The following is a 24,342-nucleotide window of genomic DNA, read 5'->3' as shown; positions in this document are numbered from 1 at the left end:
CTCGGTCTCATTTCCATAACAAACACACACAGATACTCATGACAAATACGAATAACTAAGTCCTCTATACTGCCATGTTATGATCATCTGTAAATCACAACACTGTGTGTATATCCAACGTGACCAGGCGGGCTTTGTGTGTGTGTGTGTGTGTGTGTGTGTGTGTGTGTGTGTGTGTGTGTGTGTGTTGCAGGGCCAAAGTGATTACCAAGAAATACATGAAAGCCATATATAAAACCATGTGTGAAGCATGGATATAGATAAATAATGTGTCTGTGTATGTACACACTGCCTGGGGCACAGAGTTATAAGATGTTGCCATATATGAAGCCTTCAGCAGACAAAGCACACAGATTTTTAAATTTAAAGATAGGCAGCGTACATCCTCCCACACACATCCTTCATCACAATAAGATATAATAAAGTAAAATAAATACACTTATTTATCTTTAATATTCTTTCTTTGCTGTGTTTGAATAGATTTAAATGACTACGCCAAAATAGAAATTGCATTTCTAAGAATTCAAAGGGTTGTGATCCCGCACATTTTGTTTGTTTTTAACACTGTAAGTTAAGATTTTCCATAAAACTTTCAAATCAACTTTGTCATATTCTTAAGGCACCTGTGATTTTTCTGCTTTCAGCTGTTTGAAAAAGGTATGTCTGTCATTATGACAAAATAGAAACACAACAAAGTGAGTGTCAGTAGGAGCTTTTCAGTATTAAAATACTTTTGATGTTTGTAAGGTCTATCTATTGTTTATTACACTACACACAAAATACTGTAGTTGCAGGAAGCGCACTCATAGCAAAGCAGGTTTTACCTGTATGAGAACTCAAAGACAGTTTTTTCATTAAAATGGCTGTTAGCTAGGAGCAGGCCACGGTTCAACACCACCTTGATAAAATATGACGTAGTCCCGCAGTTCAGTCCACTCAAGAACCTTGTCAAAAACAGCACCTCTGGTGTTCAGATATGTTCGGATCTGGCCTAATTTCAGCCTAATAGTTAAGATTTGCGATTACATTTAGCTTAAAAATGTACCAGTTTTGGTTAGCTAACTGTTTCCATGCATCTATAACTATCAGATTACAATTTAAGCATGTATCCACTTCTACATATCCATTTAATGTCACTAAACATTGGGGATAGCAAACTGTTTAACGGCTGTTTAGCTAACAATTTGTTAGCTAACGTTGGCTAAACTTGTTTGTCTTCAAACATTTTCACTATTTTAACTTCAAAAGTGGCAGCCATCTTGAATGTTTTCCCTCTTTCTCATTGTAGTATGACGACTTCAAATTGTTTAGAAACAGCCTTGTAACCTTATACATCATTACAGATTTTTTTAGTTCTCGTTGGTATTGTGTTAAAGCATGCTGAAACATTTCTGTACAGCAAATCGTCAAATCTTCTGCTTTTACACAGGGTGTGCTGGTAATCAGTAATCAGTGCATTTGATCACCAGCTACTCACCTTCTTAATGAATAAGGGTGTAGTTAATTAAATAAATAATGACATGTATTGCTGTTTATCTGAGGTTGCACTTAAACTATTTTAAGACCTGCTAAAGACCAGATTCAGATGGATGTATTGATTTTATTGGTTTGTGATTTTATTTTATTTTTTTACACTTTTTTTTTTTTAATACTACTTTGGGCTTTCTATACCTATTGGTCATCATTTAGTTAACTTTAACATGTTCTCAGTTGTTTAATTAAATTGTATTTTTGTGTCCAGATTAGTTGACCTACCTTCCTTCTACAGAGGTACCCTCTGAGGTACTGATCTTGGACAATGACTCCATTTGCTTTTCTAAAATGCCCAAGCCCAACCTTTGGCCTCCCTGACATGTGAGATCAAAACAAACAGGATTTCTTCATTGGGAATCAATACACTTAAAAATCACGACTATTACTATGACTGACATTTCTTTGACTCAAGCTGTATGTTAACGCCGACGACTGCGTGCATCCTATTTATCACTGCTGAATTTTTAAACAGCCGGGATATGAAATTATCCTGCTGATATTTTTACATGTTGCAACTCACAGATGGACCAGTTGGGTGTTTTAAATAATTTATGTACGTGCTAAAAATTAATTAGCCAAATGCAGCAAGTGCTTTATGGAACAGACAGGGAAGAGGATAGTATGATACGCACAGAGACACACTCGCAGAGAAGCTCACACACTTCATAATGGCATCATTGAAAAATACACACACACACACACACACACACACACACACATATACACGTATACGTATACACACACACACACACACATATATATCTCTTAGACTATGTGCAGACACAATCTGAGACACACTACTTCACAGTTAGAGGATAAACAGTGCCACCTTGCTTTAGTCAAAGGCTACTGCATGTGGATACAACTAACCTTTACATAAGCGTCACCAACACATGCACACAAAAACCTCACAAACAAACATACACACTTCCCCTTTCCATCCGCTGGTACTAATCAACCCATTTTTCTTCTCTCTCATCGCTGTCTAGCACTGCTGTGTGAGCGTGTGTGTGTGGGGTACCAGTCTATTGAGATGCTTTTGTGCTGTTGTCATTTATCTTACGACTGCCCCCTCTTCTCCGTTTTCTCTCTCTCACGCTATTCTTCATTCTTTCTTTGAACGAGAAATGCATAATTCAGAAGGAGTGCACAGCATCCTGACAGTAGTATGGTAACCCAATCATCTCTCTCTCACACACACATATATATACACCCCCCCCCCCCCCCCCCACACACACACACACACACTTTCTTCTCTAAAGTACAGACGATTTTAGAGATCCACTTTAAGAAAAAAAAAAAAAAAACCCACTTAAATCTGAATCAAAGAGTATAAGCCTCCCATGCTCAGTGTCTTGACTCGCCTGCAGAAAATGAAAGCCTGCACTACCTGACGATCTGACTCTGTGTATACATTTTCGGATCGCGCCGTAGCTGAAAGTATTCAAACTGCAGTTTTCGGTCAGCCGGCGGAACAAAAACAAACACTTTCTCCATATGGCTCCTACATGTAAGTGTGCATTTGTACATCTGCTGTTGTTTTTCGGGTTTCTGAATTTCAAGCAGCTGAGGTGTGAATATCCCTGTGTGAAAGTGTTTGCAAAACCATCATCTTCCCTCCATGTATGAATTAGAGGCTGTTCATCAAAGAGCGGAAGAGCACGTGTGGAGAATGAGTTTCTCCACAGCTGTAAAGCCTGATGAATATTGACAGAGCACAGGTACGGAGGGCTGAATGAGCACAAATTTGGCTCTCCATATCCACGACATCACGTTAGAAATGGCAATCAATCAGGAGCAAAGCGTGGAAAGTCATTTGCTCTTTTTTCAAATCAGCTAGCAGGTGAATGTAATTAGTAACAGTCTTAGCTATAAAGATCGGTAATGCTCAAGCTGGAGCGGCTGCTGGATAATCGGATATACAAACTGTACCGGTGGATATTATCAATCAGTCATATTCAGCTGATTCCAGGAGGCATATTAGTAAAACACATAGAGAACTCACGCAGTTCTATTAGGTTCAGCTTTAAGGGAAAGAGCATTGTATGTATTATTAGAAATGCTGGATTATGGGGGATAATGGAGAGTAGTTTATGAGGCTGGCTGGCTGCAGGGCTGTGCATTAAAAACTGCTGAGTACTGAAAATTAAAAGTCATTTCACCCTTTACACTGATTACATCTTCATATTTTCTCATTTAAATTCAAGAAACTTCATAATTTGGCTGTTTTTTTGCTGCATATTTAATATTGAAGCATATTACATATACAAAAATGGTCAAAATATGATTCCAAAGTTAAGGTACAACACTAGCATCACCTTCCTAACTCTACAGGGGAACCAATCATTTGATTACTGTAGCTCTGTGTAGTTTTGGGCTAACCCACCACCTTTCTCATGATTATTTTGGATGGAGCACCAGACTGAGGGCGACTGATTTTACATTTCTGAATAATCACACCTGCATTTATCACCAATCTTCTTGCTGATGGTCTTCTGTGGACAGATGTACACATAAGGAGTTGAGATCAGGAGAATCTGTAATTGACTGGCTGATTGATTGTAATCTAGATGCCCATCGGTGGGAGCCAGAATTCTGGCTGGGTTGTAGAGGATCAAATATGTATTTCACTCCATTTCATCCCAATCTTATAGCTTGTTTTTTATGGATTGATGGTATATAATCCGTCTCTCAGGGCACAAACACACGATAGACTCCTTTGGGTCCTGTGCATTAAATGGTTCAGGCTTGTTCTGGTGGATCCCAGAGATTCTTAAATAGCTAGAATTTGGGCACCTTGGAGATCAGATGAAAAACGGCTTTTTGTCATTTTCTACAAGTTTCTCCTGTATGAGGTGGCCATGGCTTTTGCTGGTGTCACTGGTCTTCTGCAATGCTTAGATGACTGATGTGTGTCAGATATATGTATGTATAAAAACCATGAAGAACATTGCATTATAACAAGATGACCTGCCCTTGTGTTTTACACTTGTTACTCATCTGTCTATACAGACTACACAGGACATGCATACAATTAGGTCCATGACATGTTGGACAAAGAGAGTGCTGTTGCAGTGTTGTCTCAGTGCACCACCGCACTGGATTTTAAATCAAGCGATCCAAGATGTGATTGGTGTGCAGACTTTCAGATTCAGGGTCTTACAGTAAATCTGCATTAACTGTGCAGCCATTTTCAGAGACTTAAATTTAATGAGTGAAGAATTCTTGTTCTCTTGTTACTTCACGCACAAATAAAGAAAACAAAATATCAGAAGTTGATTCAAAGTGATGAATTTGTAATTTATAGCTTTTGAGTTTATTTTTAAATATGAGGCTCAAAGACGTTATGTACGTGAGGGTGGTATCATTAAAAAACTGAACTAACAGAGACGTAGAAAAACCTTTACAGAAGTGGCCACGTCAACAAATTGGTTCATTCTTTTGAAGGACTGGACTGGCCAGCGCAGAGGCCTGAGAGACCACAGAAGACAACTAAAGTGGATGATGACAGAACCATTTCCATGGTTAAGAAAAACAAATTCACAACATCTAACCAAGTCAAGGACATTCTCGAAGAAGGAGCTGTATATAATTATCCAAGTCTAAAATTAAGAGCCGCCTTCATGAAGAGAAATACAGAGGGTTTACAACAAGATACAAACCACTGTTGACAGTCTGAAACAAGGAGGTCACATCAAACTATCAGTGTGTGCAGACAGAGAGAAAGAAAAAGGTGATCCACAGCACTGATCATGACCAGCTAACATACAGTGGAGTGAGGTGTTTGCGCCTCCCCCGAATTCAGTCTTTTGCTTATTTATCACACTTACATGTTTTAGATCATCAAACAAATTTAAAGATTAGACAAAGATAACTTGTAAATACAAAACACAGTTTTTTTAAATGATGATCTCATTGATTAAGGGAGAAAAGTTATCCAAACCTACCTGGTCCTGTGTGAAAAAGTAATTGTCCAACTTGTAAAATCATGAATTAACTGTGATTAACCACATTTTTTGAAAAGTTGAGTTCAGCTTCAATAAACACACAAAGGGAAGCAAGAAAGATCTCGAAGCATCACGACAGAACGTAAAGAAGCACCTGAGAAACAAATACACTGACATCTACCAGTCGGGAAAGGGTTACAAAGTCGTTTCTAAACCTTTGGGACTCCAATAAACCACAGTGAGAGTCATTATACACAAATGGAGAAAACTTTGAACAGTGGTGAACCTTCTCAGCAGTGACCGGCCGACCAAAATTACTCAAGATCACATCAGCGACTCATCCAGGTCACAAAAGACCCCAGAACAACATTAAAGAACCGTAGGCCTCACACGTCTCAGTCAAGGTCAGAGTTCATGACCCAACAATAAGAAAGAGAGCGGGCAAAAATGACGTCCATGGGAGAGTTCAAGGAGAAAACCACTGCTGACCAAAAAGAAAACAAAGGCTCATCTCACATTTGCCAGAAAACATCTTGATGATCTCCAAGACTTTTGGGAAAATACTCTGTGGACTGACGAGACATCACTTTCCACAGAGGGCCATGTGGGTTTGGTGTTTTTTTTTTTACCCTTTCTTTGTGTTATCTCTTTGTAATATTTAATCTGTTTGATGATCTGAAACATTTAAGTGTGACAAACATTGGAAATCAGGAAGGGGGGCAAGCACTTTTCGCACCACCGTATTATAGCCCCAAACAATACATTCTCAGATTTATTGTTTAACGCATGCTGTACTTTGATTGTGCAGCACTAATGGAAACTGATTGCATTTAAACTCCAATGAAACCATTTGGAAATATCTGTATGTGATGAAACACTTTTGCAGCCGGCTTTTTATGCAATGCACTGAATTACCAACCCCGAGACAACAAGCGATATGTGCATTAAACATAAGATAAATCTGTGTTTCCAGAGTTTGGAGTGCAGCTTTTCCCTTAAAATAACACCTAACATTAAGCAGGGATCACACACTCAGACTTGTCTCACAGAGATGTACTTAGTCACTCAGGCATATACCAAAGACTAACCCAACTGTTAAGTACTGTACACACTTCACCTGCACACAGCCTTTCAGGGGACTGCAGGGGCCATCAGAGGAATGTTTAGCCTGTGTTATTTAAACAAGTAGAAAATTGGTTGTATTACCAGTGAGAGCAGGGCTAATCCTGCTTCTATTCCAGCCTCAATCTATACAGCACATGTACCAGATGTGGGGGATTACCACTCAGATATACACACACCTGGCTATGGGCCTGCAGACACACACTCAGTGAGAAATGACTGCGCACACAAGCAGCATGTAAGATTAGAAAAGAAACCATAAAGGCGGCCAAAGTGACGCATCCAGTCTCCCACTCACAAACAAAAGCGCTCGAGCAAACGCTTAATCGAAAGTGTCAGGCCTGTGGTAAAAGACTGCTTCTAAATAATGAATCATATACGGAGACATCACTACTTGACCCTCTAAATGTTTCTGTTTGAAGAGGTGCCAGCAGTTCCAAATGGCAGCTAGTACTTTCACATTAAACATAATGTCTCTTTGATGCCTCTGACAGACTGATCTAAATACTAACGCACCAAAGTAAATCCCTCCGTCTGTTGGTGCAACGATCTAAGCATCTGCATTCATGCAAATTTAGCAAATGCTGACCCAGTTCCCACACTTCAGACACTGCAATTCCACAATGTAAAAAACAAAACGAAAAAAAAAAAAAACCAACAGGCAACAGGAACCTGTTTACAGTGTTAGAGAGGACACGACTCACCTCCAGTACTGGTTACAAGGTTTTTTAAATACTTTGTGTGAGCCCTGATTTAAAAAAAAAAAAAAAAAAAAAAAAAAAAAAAAAAAAAAAAGCAACTGAGGTTTAAAACTACTAATTAAACACATTTCTTACAGGAAGGAGCCACCCTTGTTCCCCAGATATTAAACAAGGAATTGTGGGACTCTTTATAAGACACAGCAGGAAATGTGCACAGAAGTGTTGTTCAGGTCAGGTGGGCTTTCCCAACTACTTCAAAATGCTGTACTTTAACCCTCTCGAGGCAGGCGTTGCCGATTTGCAACAGTTATAAACTAACAACCTGATTACCCCACATACATATTTTATGAGGTTTTTTTACTCAGGACTACCACTGCAGGACTTGGTTGTGCATTAACAACAAAAAATTTAATTTGAGCCTGAGAGAGTTAAATATGAGGGGAAGAAAAGATTTATTGGATTAGAATATAAATTAAATGTGTTTCCTAAAACAACCCTTCTCTTCTTTGCAAGAATTGTTTAAAAATGAAGCAAAAACCCCTCAAGCTTATTTGCTTCTAATGTGTTTTATCGTATTTGTGGTCGCCATGCGTCTGGCAGGATCCTGTTTGTTGGTGGAGATGGTGGAATTTTAATCACAATGTGGCTTCACACAATTAAACATGATCAAGAAATATTGAAAGTGCGTGCTCCACCAGCAGACCAAAGCAAATCAAGTGTTCTCTAAATGTGCCAATCACAGCTGTTCCCTGCACTGTGTAGTCTGAAGTTTAATCTGGACGAAAGACATTATGACCACTTACAGGGAAAGTCAATAACACTGATTAGCGCTTCATCATGCCACCTGTTAGTGGGTGGGATATATCAGGGGAGCAAGTGACATGGCTAAAACTGTGATGGCTATAAGATGGGTCCAAAAAGGCAGCTCTTCTGGGGTGTTCCCAGTCTGCAGTGGTCAGTATCTATCAGAAATGGTCCAAGCAAGGAACGGTATGGAACCAGCGACAGGGTCATGATCAGCCAAGGCTCACTGGTGCACACAGCGAGTGAAGTCGGGTTAATAAACACCAGCTTTGTCTGCAAAGATGAACAAACAGGAACGCAGCACAATGTGAAAGCAGAACCTGGCTGCTTTCACTCTGAGCTGAGCTTCAGTACATGTTTTCATTTATATTTTTCTTCTAAGAGATGAACTGAATTTAGCTGAATGAGGTGGGACGATTTTATTTTAATGCAAAGATCTGAGAATTAACTATGGGAGCATAAAAAGGATGATCCTCAAGGAGGATCACTGTGCCATCGTTTCCAGTGAAGAGCTGGAACAAAAGGTGGAGCACTTCACAAAGCTAGCTAGCACTTTTTGGTTTGTGTTTTCGGGCTGTAAGAACAATAAACTGAATCATGTTTAGTCTTTCAGGAGACAGGTGTTTATGATTTTAAACCGCCCATCAGAGACGAAGGAGGTTTCCTTTGCAGGGAAACACAGAAAGGGATACGCCTGCACAGGCAGCATGAAATGCTTTGATTGTTAAGATGTGGGGCTCGGGCTGACTGCTCGTCCTCTCGGGCTCTCAGAGGGACGCCACAAAACAGGGGCCTGAACCCGAGGCGGGAGAGACTGAGTTGCAATTCGTCTTGAGGGGACTCAATTTATGGTTTCCTTTATGGAACTTTGGGAAAATGAGTGTTTCCAGAGGCAGAACAACTGCGTTTAAATCATGATCATTTTAAAGACAAAATCATTCTTCTGTCTCAAATAAACACACAACTCCTTCTACAAAAGCAAAACAAAAAGCTTGAGGATAACAAAGAAACAGGTTAAAGTCATGATAAATGTGTCGCGGCGGGGGATTTTCATTTTCCTGATTTATATCATCGCTCCCTCTTCAGTCTTATGCACAAGGTGGAGAGGATTCATCAGAAGAGGGTGGCTGTTTGAAAAACGTCACACAGACAGGTTGAAGGGCCAGTATACTCTGTCGCATGGAACTAATTTCTCTGCCGGTGGAGTCATTTTCTTCTCTCCAGGGCGTGATGTTAATACTTCCAGCGCAGAGAGCGACAGTCCACTTTAATGTCTCTGCTCTTAGTCAGAGCTCAAACAGCTTTGACTGAGCTCTTTCAGAAAATATAAGATTACTCAGAGCGGTGTGATCACAACGAGGCAGAAAGTCAGGACACTTGAGCTGTAAAACAAATGTTGCGTTAGCAAGAACAAGTGAGGAAACTTATTCACAACTTCTTTAATCGCAGGCGATTTCACAGATGTTTATTTTCCATCTTATGGCACAAGACTCACAACTCACAAGAGACAAGTGCACAAACCAGCCACCACATCTTGTGAGCGCAGATAAAAACTTGTCCTCTTATGATTGGCCGCTTTTAATGGACTCACATGCACACAGCATTGCTGACGAAAAGCTTGAGTAAAACTGAGGCACGCCGGATTTAATATCTTGCATTGGTGCCCATGTGCATGGCTCTAGAAAGCTCTGCGGAGCACTTACAGAGTGCCAACGCACGACTACACCAGGACAGTGTGGCAGCATCAACAGTGAGCGTGTTTTATTGGACTTGAGACGACGTGTCGAGGGTCAAACGGGAAGATTTTGGTGTTGTGTTCAGTCTGAAGTTAGAAAAAACCAAAACATAATGCCACAGTGTTTGTCTCTCTCCCCTAGCAGCTGTTGCAGTCATAGTGATGAAGCACGTGGGGTCCAACTGGGAGCGCAGTCGCTGCTAAACACACACGTACACAAGAGCGAGACACCAGCTGAGGCGCTGAGGTGCCGGCCACATTATTATATAAGCACATTCACAGGGACAGGGCAAACTCTTCATATATCACACATGCCAGAAAGGCTGAGAGAGGGAGACATGTGGAAGGGGAGGAGGAGGAAGGAGGCAGCAGGAGATGAGGGAGCAAAAGAGTGAGGGAGGTGGGTGACGAGGGAGCTCCGGGCCTCGTATTTCTTATGCTGGCAACACCAATATCACACCGGCTCGTTCATCATTCCCGCAGCATGAAACACATCAGCGGTGGTTACACTGGTGCTGTTTCACATGTGTGGACACGACACACTGACACAAAAACACACACACACAAACTCATAACCTCCCCCCGTCCTCATAAATGTTCATAAACACACATTCCCACACAAACGCAGGAAGAAAAATCACACATCCAGCTTTCTTCCCCAAAAGTCAGAGCCAGAGTCTAATAATCAGCTTTCTTCTCCCCGTGGCCATCGCAAGGCCAGCTGCTCCATCCGCCCTCCCTCCTTCCTCTCGGGATCTGACAGAGAAATAGAAGGAGTGATTAACTCTGAGCTGTGAGGCTGGCGCCCTCTCACCTGTGGCTCTCTGCTCCTCCCCCCGTTTCCATCTGCCCTCCCTCGACACTGAGCTTTCCTCCAATACGTCACCTCTTTCTTTCTGCCCGTCGCCCTCCTCCTTGTGCAAGCACAGCTTTGGAAACTCTCGGGATGATTTAAAGGAAAATCCGCACTCTTTGCTTTGTAAACACACGTCATTAAAAACGGATCTCGTTTTGGTTTCCATTTGCCTAAAAGTGTCGCTGCCCCCTGGATTGTTGAGGGGCTGTTTCACCACAGAGCTTGCTTATACAGATAATGAACTACACATTAATGACACTTTGGACTTCTCGTTTCCATGGAGAGCCAACATTGCTCACAGCCTGAAGGTGGTAGGAGGGGGGGGAGAAAGCCTCACCTGCAGTTTTGTTCCTATACACCCATCAGCATACGTGTTCCTACCATCAGGTCTTATTAGATAGTTATTGACTCAACATCAAAGCCTGGAGAGGAAAAGTGAGATTTGTGCTGCATTACATCCCAAGTGCAACACACCAGCTGACAGCCCCCATCAAACCACATATAGCTGTAAGGAGGCTCGTGCTACACGGCCAAGACAGACTGCAAAAAAAGACATCATGATGTGTTTAAACCAGCACTTCTCTCTCTCCTATTAACGCGCCGTCTATGAGCTGCTAATTAACTGTCCGTGCAAAACAGACTGCTGAAACAATGACTCGATTATCCATTTAAATCTTACATCATCTTTAATCAGTTCTTCTTTTTCATACCATAGGAACATAGGACTTTGTTTAAGCAATACTTTATGATATGCATGTACTCCCACATTTGTATTATAAACAAATTGGATGTTTTGGGCAGCAAAAAGTAATCAGATTTTTCTGTGTTCAGTCACAGCTTTCAAGGCTTGTATACAAACCACAGTTGCCAAATTTGAATCTGGTAGATTTTACCTGTAAGACTCAGGCTTTAATGATTTTACCACCATCCGACATTGTTATCCTGAGTGAAGAGAAAAATCCTGAAATCCACTTCACACAGCTGTTAACGGTGTTGTCAGCCAAACATTAACACAAAACTATCTTTGTAGAGGCTGAAGCCCGCTTCTCTGCCTATTGATGCCTGTTAATGCCAGAATTCTTTGTTCCCGCAGACAGAAAGCCAATGAAAAAAAGAAATAGTTTGAAAGCAATTTATAAAAACAAATGTCGAACCATTTCAACTGCTGCAGTCATGTTTTTTTACAGGTCTCTGTGCAGTACTGTGGAAAACTAAGTACACCCTTATTGTTAAAACCGGAATTAAGACGGCAAGTAGCAGCCATGAGTGGCTAATCATTGGTGTGAGCGCCTCGATAAAACCAGTAGTTTGGGCCTTTTAAAGGTCTGGAGCATTAAGTTGTGTGTTAGCACAGGGACACAGAGTGTGTCCCAAAAAATTAACTGAAAGGTCAGAGTATGCAACACTTGGAGAAACTGCAAAAAGCCCGAGGGCTACAGTGGTGTAAGTACAGTGGCCACTTTGGAGGGTTTTTAAAGATGAACCAACTTTTTAAGGTCATGTCACAGCATCCCAATCAGGACTTTGACAGGGCAATTCAGAGGTGGACTTGCTAGTGTGTTTTGGATCATCGTCCTGCTGCAGAATCAGAGTGTGCTTCAGCTTGAAGTCACGAAGAGACGGCTGGACATTTTCCTTCAGGTTGTTTTGGTAGACATGGTCATGAAAGTCTGTTCTTTTGCCACCTCCAGCTAAACGCATGTACAAAATTAGCTCGTGCAACAGGACAATGATACTACTCAAGGTGCTGCAATGGACCAGTCCATGTCCAAATAAATGCCTGCAAACCTCAGTATAAGCAACAGTAAAGCGACGTTGTGTACTAGAGCTGCCCAAAAATGTCTCCACAAGCTTATGAGAGACTGAAAACAATTAAAAAGTTAAAGGTGGTTCTACAAGCTACTGAATCATAGGGTGTACTTAAGCTTTTCCACAGCACTTTGTATAATCCTGTGAAAACTAAGTACCCCCCATGACACCCCCGTTTATTTTGCACGCCTGTAAACATATTGACTTCAAATAACTCAAACCTGTTCTTATCCACAGCAACTAAACCACACTCTTCTCCTGGGTAATAAGATTATGTTTCCTGACTCTTATCCTTCTGATTAAGGGGCATTTATATCCATTGAAAAGGTAATATTAGTGGAGAGATTCTCAAGCACAGTGACCTGACACTGGTTCCTCTATTTGTCATCTTCCTCTATTTTGTATCTGCGGGCCTCAAGGACATTCTCAGTGCTCATTATCAAATTTGAGAGATAGTACAGAAACTTACTGTGCTCGCTTATCTGGAAGTGAGAGCAGACACAGACGAGCAGATAAAAAGACTCTCTGTGGAAAGATATACTTCAGAAGTGGATGACCACAACTACTGTAACCTGTGCTTGTTTCTTTTCTCCTAGATAAGGTGCTTTTATAATAAATGTAGCTGTATTTTTTCACATCTGCGTTTCCTGAAAGATTATTATTTGCGTGAGGACATTAACAACAAACATAAGCTGTATTATGGCTTTTTTGTGAGCTATTTTTACTTAAAGAGGAATGATTAAGCTTTTCCTTAGTTTCTGTCATGCATCGATGCTGGATGCTTATGTCAAACATGGTCAAAGTTTCAAATGTAAGGTTGGAATTCATACAAATACCCTATATGAACCAAAAGCTCAGACATCAGGTAGTTTTTTCCTGCCCTTGGCTCTGGATGATGTCAGTGAGATCAACAGCAACAACAGAAACAAACTGCACTTTAAGTACTTTGTTTGCACTGAAAGTTCTATAAGGCATTTTGTTTTCATAACAGCAGATTCATTCTGCATGCAAAAATCTTCATAAAACGATCTCGCCTTCATTCCATATGTCCTTCCCGTCTCAGACGTAGGCGGGCTAATAATTGGAGTGGCCCATTCAGGCACATTACAGCCCGCAGAGCTCCATTCATTAGGCCAATCAGTGAGGTGATGAGGTTGAGAGGCAGGAAAAATGAATGATAACAATAAGAGTGTGTGTTTCGTGCAGGAAAGTGTGATTTTGTGTGCATTACAGTGGACGCAGATGTGGTTTTAGCTGTGTAATTGAAGCATGAATCATTAAATATTTAACCTAAATGAGCTGGATTTGAGTATTTGCAAGCATTTATCCTCTAGTTGCTTCAGAAGTAGACACACACACACACACACACACACAGACACACACACATTCAACCTCAGACATACGAACGCACGTCCGGGAGTGTGACTTTGCGCTGATTTGAGTTATTAGCAGTTGGGAGAGAGCTAGGGGAAAAACACTCGGCGCGTTTTCCACACACCCTCAAACAGCATACACACATAATATACACTGCTCTGGGGCGGTGCCATCTAGGAAAACAGATGGCGAGAGGCTGGTAAGGTCAGAGAGCAGATTTGCTGTAAACAAGTTGATCTATAATAGATCATTAGCTGGATATGAGTAGCTGCTCTGCAGGCTGCTGTGCCAAAATCATCGCTAAGTGGTGAAGCCAATAACTGACAGCAAACACGGCGCAAGCTGCAGATTCACAACAACATCACTGCGACTGAATTTGAACATGTCTGTTTATTTTGTACCAGCTGAAATTTAAATATCAGGTCTGGATTACACACATCATTTGAAAGACATGATTATGGCACAGATCACCTCCTCAATCACAATGATTACATGCATGTGTCATTAGGGACAAAAAAAAAGAAAGAAAAAAAAAGAAGTCCAACAAGCAGTCCGCTCCCTCAGGCGCCTCCTGGTACGGGAGGTACGGGATAGTCAGATTACAGTCGGATCGCCTCGCTCCATTAGAAACTAATGGGTGGTGTGATGGTGACTTAAGAGGGCAACGTAGATCCTTATGATTAAGACCGGGAGGAGAGCCAAAGACGAAAAGATCTGACGCTCCTGATGACCGAGCGTATTCTTGATAGGTCGCGCAAACTTATGCAAAGAAGCAGAAATGGGCCTTATCCGAGCCGAATCCCACTCGCTTCGCTTCAGTGAACTGACAAATCACTTTGGAGAGGTGCCATTATTCAAAGTCGAAAGGTAGAGCTATGGATCATCTAAAGAAATTAAAATTCCAAAGTGCAACTTGCATGCAGTTAAATGAAAAGCAGACAGGCACAGCGAGAATTATTTCTCTTTAAGCCTTCATTGAGTTCCCTCGTGGTTAATTGCAATCAAACCAACTTTGGTAAAAAAGTGTGTGTGTCTTTCTGAGTGTGTGTGTGTGTGTGTGTGTGTGTGTGTGTGTGTGTGTGTGTGTGTGGGGGGGGGGGGGGGTTATTGTTAATTGAATATAATCAGATGAAGAGCTGTCGTGGCGCTCACATGGGAGGGTTGAATCAAGGTCGCGGCTGATGAGATATGATCAAATCAGCTCAAGTGACCGAATCCCGTCGGGCAACTCGGCTAATGTCTGATCTGATCTGCAGGCAACAGTCTGTCGCAGAGATAATCTAATGTCATTCAATATTTTGTATGTTTACAGAATATCGAATCAATAAATTCATCACTGAAGTTCACAAGAATGCATAATAAGTATACAGTCGATAAAGTTAAAAAAAACGAAACAAAAAAACAAACAAACAAAAAAAAGCATCTTCCCTCCATGGAACTCATTAGCTCTGCAGGAAATCCTATTTTCACAAAGCTTATAGTGAAAAAGCATCTCATCCTGCCTGTTTAAAGTGTAATTACTGAGTAACTGAATGCAACAAAGGTGGGGAAAAGTTGTTAGCAGTCCAGGCCTTTTGGTCAAATGCTCAAAAAAATACTGACAAAGAAAAACATCTTAATTTCTTAGATTTCTTTAAGTATTAGACATATGCACACATAGTATAGTAGTTAACACATTTACTGGTTCAATTCAAGCCAGAGGAGCAAATCCACTTTGGGTTTGTATCAAGGAAGGCATCAGGGGTAAAACTGCCAAATCGAACATGCTGTGGTGGCAAAGGAGCAGCAAAAGGATCTTCTTACTTAAATATCAGGTACAATTCAGATAAAAGACTTAAAGCTTAACACAGTCATCAAGTAACACCCCTTTCCTTGAGAACAGTAGCATCGTTGCAGAGTGAGTTCTGCACTGGTACCTTCTGAATACAGGCCAACATTTCAGCATTTCTGAGAACTCATTATTGTGTTAAATCGGTTAAAAAGATTAGTTAACATTCTTAAAGTAGCCTCTTACATAACTGTAACTTTGGGCTTGATAATTTAATGCCACATGTACTCACACTAATCTGTGTTTCAGTGGGTGGCTAAGGCAGGACTCTAGTTCAGTCTCCTCGGCAGAGCACACGCATCAAATGTCTGATCCTGAGATTCGTCTCAAATGAAAAAAAAACATTGCTATTGCCACCAAACATCATCAGCAGGGTGAAACCATCTAATCGAATGACAGTCTAACTCCTGCACACGTTCTCTGGTAATGCATAAAGTTTGCAGCTCTGAACTCAATCCTCAAGTCTAAACTCACAAGTTAAAGTCAAAATTGAGTTAGAAGTCATCATATCCAAGGGGCATCTCTGACAGAGTTCATTATGTGACTTTGAAGTAATGAATTGGGGTGATTATTCTCAGGAAATGGATAGATAATATTTAGAAAGAATGCATGATTAGTTCCCCCCCAGTATGCAATTTAGTTTAAGACAATCAAATTTAAAATGCTCAACATATTTGGAGTCCCCAGGCTCCATCCATGATGGAAACCCTAAGAAATGAAAGTTCTTTTTTTGGAAAAATAGGCAAAATCAATTAAGCAGACAACACAAGGAGCACAATGGCTACGACAGAACTCCAACTACACATGCATGACTTTTAATTAATATTCAAATGCGTGAGGCAGGCATGGTGTTGAACACACTCCATCTTCACAGGTAAGAATGTGTGGATCATGATTAGAGAGTGGAGGGGGTATAGATTATGATTAGGCAGGCACGTATGTGACATTTTCTAATCAGTGCACTTGAACCTCATGCTCCTGTTCATCACCGGCCATTCACACAGTGCGCAGAGTTATGTGACTATTCAGATGCCAATCAAACGCGCCTCGCCGTGGCGGTGAATGAGGGGAATGGAGGTGAGGGAGCGAGATGTCACAGAGCGTCAAAGGCTAATCAGTACGTCTGCACCTCGCAATCACGTCCTATTCACTAAAACTTTTTCTCTGGCGCGTTAGCACGTTTTAAGTAAAGCCTCATTGTCGCCTGTCAGAGGGGCTGACATCTGACATGTAATAAATGACTTCAGGCAAATCTCCCGACATCATTTACAAGGAGAGGTCTCCTGCAAATCAAATTTGCAGCGGTATTATTTAATTTCATTGCGAGTTTTGAGTTTTAAAGTTCAAAGGTCACAGCTCTATGTCCTCATTTAGCCTTTACGCTCATGCTTTATTGACTTTAATTTGCATACTGCAGGCCTTAGAAAAAAAAAAAAAAAAACTATCTAGGATCTTGGAGCATTTGCTTGTCGGTTCTTTTTGTGTCTTTGAGGTCAATCGTGTTAAACACATTTCATGACGGTATTCTGAAGGACTGTTTTAAACAGGTACCTGCAGCAGGTGGAGAGCTGATAAATACGCCCAGCTCAAGTATTAGAACGAGGACCACCAGCTGTATTCATGCCAGATACACTTTGCTAATAACCTTCTGCCTTCAGAACGGCCCCAATTCTCCGTGGTTGGGATAACTCTTCTGAGATTTCGGTCACTAATGATATCATGGGATCCATCTACAGGATCGATGCATGCTTTCACATTTACTCCACCAAACTATAGCCGCAGTTTCCAGTTCTTAGCTGACAGGAGTGCCACTCAGTGTGGCCTTCTGCTGCTGTAGTCCATGTGCTTCAAGGTTCAACATGCTTTATGTTTGCAGATGCTCTTCTGCAACACATTAGCTGTAACGAGTGGTTTCTGAGCTACTGTGTCTTCCCTATAAACGTAAAGTACTCTCCTCTGACATGAACAACGCATTTTGACCTAAAGAAGTGCCACTCACTGTCTGGCACAAACAACCATGCTGCGTTCAAAGTCACTTAAATCACCTTTCTTCCCCATTCTGGTGCTCTGTTTGAATCTCAGCGGGTCATTTTGACCATTTCTACATGCCTTAATAAAGCACTGATTAAATATTTGCAATGACAAGCAGTAGGACAAAGTTAGGCGTATGTCTGTAAGAGACACCCGAATAAGGATCTTCAGCACTCAAAAGGAATACATACTGCTTTAAACACATGCTGGTTTGCATATTAAATGCCAAACAAATTAATTGAGTAGTAGAGAAAACAAAAAGATTCAGCTATAAAAACATTGCTCAGTACACTTTTGGTAGAAAGAAATAATAATCAGACTTTCATCATAGCAAGATGCAACCATAACTGGCGGACTTCAGTGCACATCTGTTCAACTTCCAAAATAACACATATAAATCTTTCCTTGCGTGGTCCCCAGTTAAATAAGCTCATTATTCAAACATGTCATTTTGTCTTTAAAGCACATCGCTCATCACCACAGACATACTTTAACTATCATAACACATTTCCATGTGACTGAGTAATTTTTCTAGCTCTGGATCCTCCATGATGACATGCAAGCAGAAGAGATGGATGATGGGAAACGGTGCCGTAATCAAGCAGTTGACATCTCAGTGCGAGATCAGCTGGGATGTGCACCCTTACATTTACATTCAGGCAACCAGAGAGAGGTACTGAAGGTTCACTGATGCCTTGTAGGCGCAGTAATTAAAATGGGCTAATTAAAGAGAGATGGAGGAAATCGTTCCAGTTTTTTTTTCTCTTTTTCTTTTTTTCCTTTTATTAAATTTCCCATGAAATTAGTTTTTATTTGCTAGCATGAAATAGAAGAAGAAGAGTTTTTTTTTTTTTCTCAATGTGTTTTTCCCTCAAAAGCGAGGCATGTGGGGATTAACGTGTCGGTGTGTGTACATGGAATGAGGAGTGACAGTCCACTTATGAGAAAATGTTATGCTCCCTGAGTTTAATTCCCACTCTGTGGGAGATCGGTGTGACAAGAAAGAATGCTCATACATGTCGAACATTCATATCTGAGCTGCTTGAGGGTGAAGGAGACGAATGATTGGAGATGGCTTTCTAATCATAGCAGCAAAAAATAAATAAAACAAATCTCACCAATGAACACATAATGGCATGTATACACGTGAGAGCTTGTATACAGCTTGCACTCTAATAGCATGCTGGCAGTGGACAGCCTGCCTGACAGCTCCTGTGCAGCACAGAGACATATAGGGCTAATGGTCACAACTAATGCAGGACCTCAAAGGACTGAATAGGGGAAAAAAGACAGTTCCAGGAGCAATGAATGGGCAAATGTGTAGTACCGTCAAGCATTATGTCTACAAATAAGTCTTTTTGAAAGGATAGAGGGACAATATGGAGCCAAACTTCGAAAGTCAAGGCAAAGAGAACTGGTTTTTCATGCACAGAGGAATTGTTGGTTTCAATAGCTCGAGGATAATAAACTGTTGCAAAAAACTAATAAGGTAGCACAGACTCATTGACTTTAGTTTATGTGGGAAGCTTATATTATACATGTTATTGCTTCTCAGACCTATATTTTAGGACTGATAGTGTCTGATTAAGCTGCATGCACAGTTATCTGACTGAAGCATTCTGATTCCCATTTTTAGTGCCCAACACTGCTGCACAGCACGGTATAGTTCACCATCAGAGGGTGACAAATTAAAGGGTTGAGATCTGGTGACTGTCAAAGCTACAGTATGTGATTAAAATCATTCTCATACTAATCAAACTATTCAGTGAACCCTTTTTTTGTCGTGTGGTATGAAAGCTTTTGGTATCTTATCCTTTATGGGTTTTGATTTTCTGTATTTGCCCATTTGACACGCAAAAAAGCTTCTGAAAATCAGATTGTTAAAGAGTTTAAAAACACCAAATAACACATAAAAAAAATATGCTTTTAACACAGTCGGCACATGAAAAATCATAGTACAGCATGTACACATGATTATGAATGCTGAAATATTTCTAGTGTTACAATGTAGCACGCAACACGTTTCAATCAATCTGAGTCAGTCTGCACCGATGAGAGCAACTCGTTTCTTTGCACCAGGGGACTCGGATCAACTGGTTGCCAGCTGGTTGTATTCTGGTTATACTCCTAAAGACAAGTTGCCAAGTATCCGTGTTATCAGCATTTGAATCGTCATCTTGCAGCAACCGTGTCGGTATTTGTGGAGGAATTTCTAAATTTCAGTTTCAGATCTATGAAGTTCTGACTGGACTTTGAATGTAAATAGTTAAAGTAACTTTCTGTGTATGAAGACAGCAACTTATGTGGATTTTCTGCTGATTTATCACAGTTTATGGCCATATTATCACAAAGAGATTGCATTTAATTGCCAACATGTCCCCATTCAATCACAATCTCATACACTACCTACATCTTACTGCCATTTTATCGCAGTTTCGATGCACTGAGGTCGGTTTGAAAACTGCAGCTGACTGGTCCCAGACCTGGTCCTGTCTGTGAAGCAACCATATCAAAAGGCAACACACAATTTCTTTTGTGTGATAGTCTCCAACCACTGTAGCATTAACGATGAGGAAATGGTACCAATAGGAAGTTGCTACGGTAAAGTCCATAAAGTCAGAGGTTAATGACTTGCACACTATCAGCTAACTGCAAATGGGTTGGTTGTAATAATGCTACTGAGAAGTTCTTTATCTCAGTAGACAAAGCTGTGATAACATTAATCTTTAATGGAACTAATGTACTTTTAAATGTAGCATTAACCAACGCTGTATATTTCAGTGCATCACATGCAAGCTCACTCCGTGTGTGTTTAGCTACATGACTGAAAAACACTCAAAAATCGACTGTTATGCGTTAAAAGGGGGACAAACTAGTTTCTAAACAGTGATTTTGCCAAAACAGCTTGACCAGATATGACTTGTGTCTGCCCACTTCTCCTTAACATTAACAAAACAGAGGGGCATTAGACAGGTCAGTGACTAACCCCACCCACCACGCTTCCAGCTGTCATCTGAGAACTGAATGGCGCAGATCCCCCCCTTCATTTTACACCGCCACAGTAAAAGGTCAAAGAAGAGGAGAGTATAATTGACTGAACCGTGACCTCTTTATACTGTGGTCTTTTGTCTCGGCGAGTGTGTACTGTGTATAGGTGGTCACACCTAAGCAAACACCCCGTGGCCTCCCCCACATGCATCAGATTGGTATTAATATTCATGAGGAGGCTGGTGGCCGGTATCTCGAGTCGGGGGGCTAATGAACACAGAGTGTTCTCATGCTTGTATGTATGTGTGCGCGGGCATGTCGCAGATGCAGGGGGGCAGGAGTGTAATCAAATCACAGCCGACCCCTCGTCTCCGCCCTCATCAACCACCGGCGGCACTCCTCCCATAAATGCTAACATGCTACGTTACGTGTTCGCCTGTGGTTCGGCCCAGGCGGTGGGGACGTCGAAGATGTGTGTGAAAGTGTGGATGAATAATAGTCAGGGGCGCTCAAACAGATAAAGAGGTCTAGACTCGCAGCTAAGCTAACCACTAGGCGTACAAATAGCAAACCATTATCTCTCATTAGCATCCGCAGCTAACACAGGGCCCATGCTGTGCAGTGGAGGGCCCTCACAATGGGTCCACTCATGTATGATTGATGGTGAAACAGCACCGGCCACAATAACAGAACAAAAAAATAATAATAAAGCACTAAAGATAGAATCTGCCGGCTGCAGCGAGGTAATAAAAATGTAGACAAACAAAAGGAAGTCAGACTAATCAAGAATGCCAGGCACGGCTCATTAATCTGTGAGAGCCGACGCTGCTTGGGAGCCCGGAGATAAGTCGGATGACTGGCACGTTGTGAAGATCACGCACGCTCGTCCTATTCCGGTTGCTATCTTTTCATCAGCAGCAAAAAACCCCAGAAAAAACAAAAGGATGAAATGAGAAGTGAGATGAGAGGAGGAAGGGCGTTTAGAGAATTGGTTGAAAGCTGGGAGCGTAAAGTAACAAAGGTAAATAGGACAGTTCCTGCACGGTGCAGGTTGGAGTGAAGCATTTGCTCAGCACGCTCGGAAAACGAGAGCGCCGATGTCGGGGTTAACGTGTTGTTGGGAGAGTTTGATCAAACGCCAGATTTCAATTATGACACTTCATCGCCGCTTTGACGACGCTGACAAAAGGCAGGCTCGGGGTTGGAAAATGAGTCATTAAAATCTATGACTCACCGTATGCGCCGATCTTATGATTAGAATTCCATCTGCCTGGAAAATGAAGTTTTTGTTCTCTGATTGCTAAAAAATATTTCTCCCTCCACTAAAGGTTCTCACTGAGTTTACACATCTCTTATTTAGCTCCGTCCCCCTTTTTCACAAAGAGTACTTTGCCAAACGTGCAACACACACACACACACACACACACACACACACACACACACACACACACACACACACACACACACACACACACACACACACCAACTCTTATTGCACTGTAAAAGGTCGGCTGAATATTCCAATTCCATTTCATTTGGCCTTTTTTGCTGACTAAGTGTTGGTAATTCATCATGCATCTGGACCAAGGGCTTATGAATATGGATTTTGGGTGGTTTATTAGCACAATTTAGGAATGCATTATGGGAAATTAGCAGGGGGAATAAAATTTTCTCTTTGCTGGAAATTGGGCCACCGTGTGTCTTTTTTTGTGCATGTGTGTGAATGCAGAACAACTGCCAACCAGCGCTCTGTTCGGGCGAACTTCCCTCTGCATGAGGCTGATTTCTTTAAATCTGAAATGGTGCCCTTTCAGTACAAATGAAGATGACTCCTATAATGTTTAGCGTGCTAAAGAACCACAGGGAAGAGGAGAAATTAAGTTCGCTTTCACACCACGCAGAAGTAAACTACGACGAATTCCACTCCAGAGCAGAAAACTCATTTTGTCACGTCTTCTTTAGCTGGTTTAGACTCTCATAACCAGTGGATTCGCTAATACTTTGTTTATTGAGCATTCTGTCATCCTGCCGGGCTGGAGACTTTAGCAGGGAGTCCAAACAAATCCTCCGCAAGGCGCTCAGAATGACAGATTCTCTGCTGTAATAGACTGTCTCTCCTGGCAGGTAAGAACAATCAAGAAACAGCTTAATATTAGTGCCAAGGCTCATTTTGTCATGCTTTGCTGTCCAACTGTGAGAAACTGCTGTCAATCACATGTCACGAAGAGTGGATGAAAAGGATAGCACAAAACAGCAGACAGATAAACACAATGCAAAAACATAACTAAGAAATCTTTTTGCTGGAGTGTCAGGGTTTGAGTTCGAGTCTGTCTGCTTCTTTCTCACCTTGTCTCTGTCTTCCACTAGATCGCTCAGCAGGTCATCCATGTCCAGGATGCCTCCCTCCATATACTCCAAGTGGTGGGTCTGCATGGCAGTCTCTCCACGCTGGAAACAAAAGACACAAGTTGGAAAACATTAGAACTAGACAATCAAGATATCAGCATCAAACTCCCCTCACTGATCTACATCTAACACCCAATGGCAACCCAATCCTGAACTGGATAAGCAGAAGAGGAATGATGGATGGATGGATAGATTTAGGACAGAGCCCATACTGCAATCCATCACCTTCATCTTTCATAGTTAAGCCAAAAGCACACAACACCGATCCAATCAGACATCGACAAAGAACCAATTAGCTCACAATCCAGTTCTTACTTTTCGTTGCTCATACTTTAATTATTAGCAACAAAACTGATCAAAGTCTTAAATCCAAACAAATTACACTGGCTGATGCCAGGAAACCCTAAAAGGCAATTAATAGTCGCTGTTGTGCAACAGCTTTACCACTACCACAGCATATTTGCCATTTATGTAGCCTGTGAGAAGCATGAGAAACTGGCATTTACGGTATTACAGAAGAGTCATAACAAACATTCCCCGCCAAAGTGATGGAGAAACACTCCAATCAACTACAACATTTAAAACCATGACAGGTGACTATCAGCAGCAGCGACTAACAACGATGGGCCCTGACGTTCGAGTGAAAGTTGTTTTGATGTGTACCACCCATCTGAACTATGTTTCAAACCAGTACATACTTAAACGGTAACGCCGTCCCTGACAGCAACTGTTTCTGAATGGCCTGAGTAACACAACAAAGAGCCTATCGTTTTGATCTGGCCTCTTGAGTTCGCCATGTTCGAGATAAGAGACCTCAAGTTCAAAACAACTTTTCAGTGACCAAACTGGGAAACAGCATCACCATTCCTGTCTACATCTGTGACTGAGCACTTTTAACCAAACATTAACACGCACACATACTTCCATGGATGTACAGGGGGAAACTCGGTTCAGTATCTTCCCCGAGGACACTTCGACATGCTGACTTGGAGAGCTGAAGATCGAACTACTGACCTTCAGGACAACTGGCTCTACCCCCGGAACCGCAGCTGCGGCTCAGGAGGTCAAAACTCATAAATATTTTAATAATAGTGGTGTGATGCTGACGTCTATTAACACTTAGAGAGTTGGTATATTAGCTTTCAATAGATTAGTCTACTTTTCCACTCAAAACATGTAGATCACACCAAAATTCATACAATTCTTTA

General features: G+C 41.4%; 1 protein-coding gene across 2 annotated transcripts in view; it reads right to left on the bottom strand.

Annotated features, from left to right (window-relative positions):
- Positions 1-24,342, bottom strand: part of pard3ba (par-3 family cell polarity regulator beta a) — a 206,833-nt gene that overhangs the window by 174,558 nt on the left and 7,933 nt on the right. For both annotated transcript variants that reach the window (XM_026157796.2, XM_026157797.2), the window contains exon 2: positions 23,075-23,176. In XM_026157796.2, the coding sequence (XP_026013581.2) occupies positions 23,075-23,176 (102 nt within the window). The remainder of the gene's footprint in view (positions 1-23,074; positions 23,177-24,342) is intronic.

Source organism: Astatotilapia calliptera, chromosome 23 (assembly GCF_964374335.1).
Source record: "Astatotilapia calliptera chromosome 23, fAstCal68.1, whole genome shotgun sequence".
Lineage (NCBI taxonomy): Eukaryota > Metazoa > Chordata > Actinopteri > Cichliformes > Cichlidae > Astatotilapia > Astatotilapia calliptera.
Note: the sequence above shows the minus strand (reverse complement) of the source record. Positions and strands in the feature narration are given on the sequence as shown.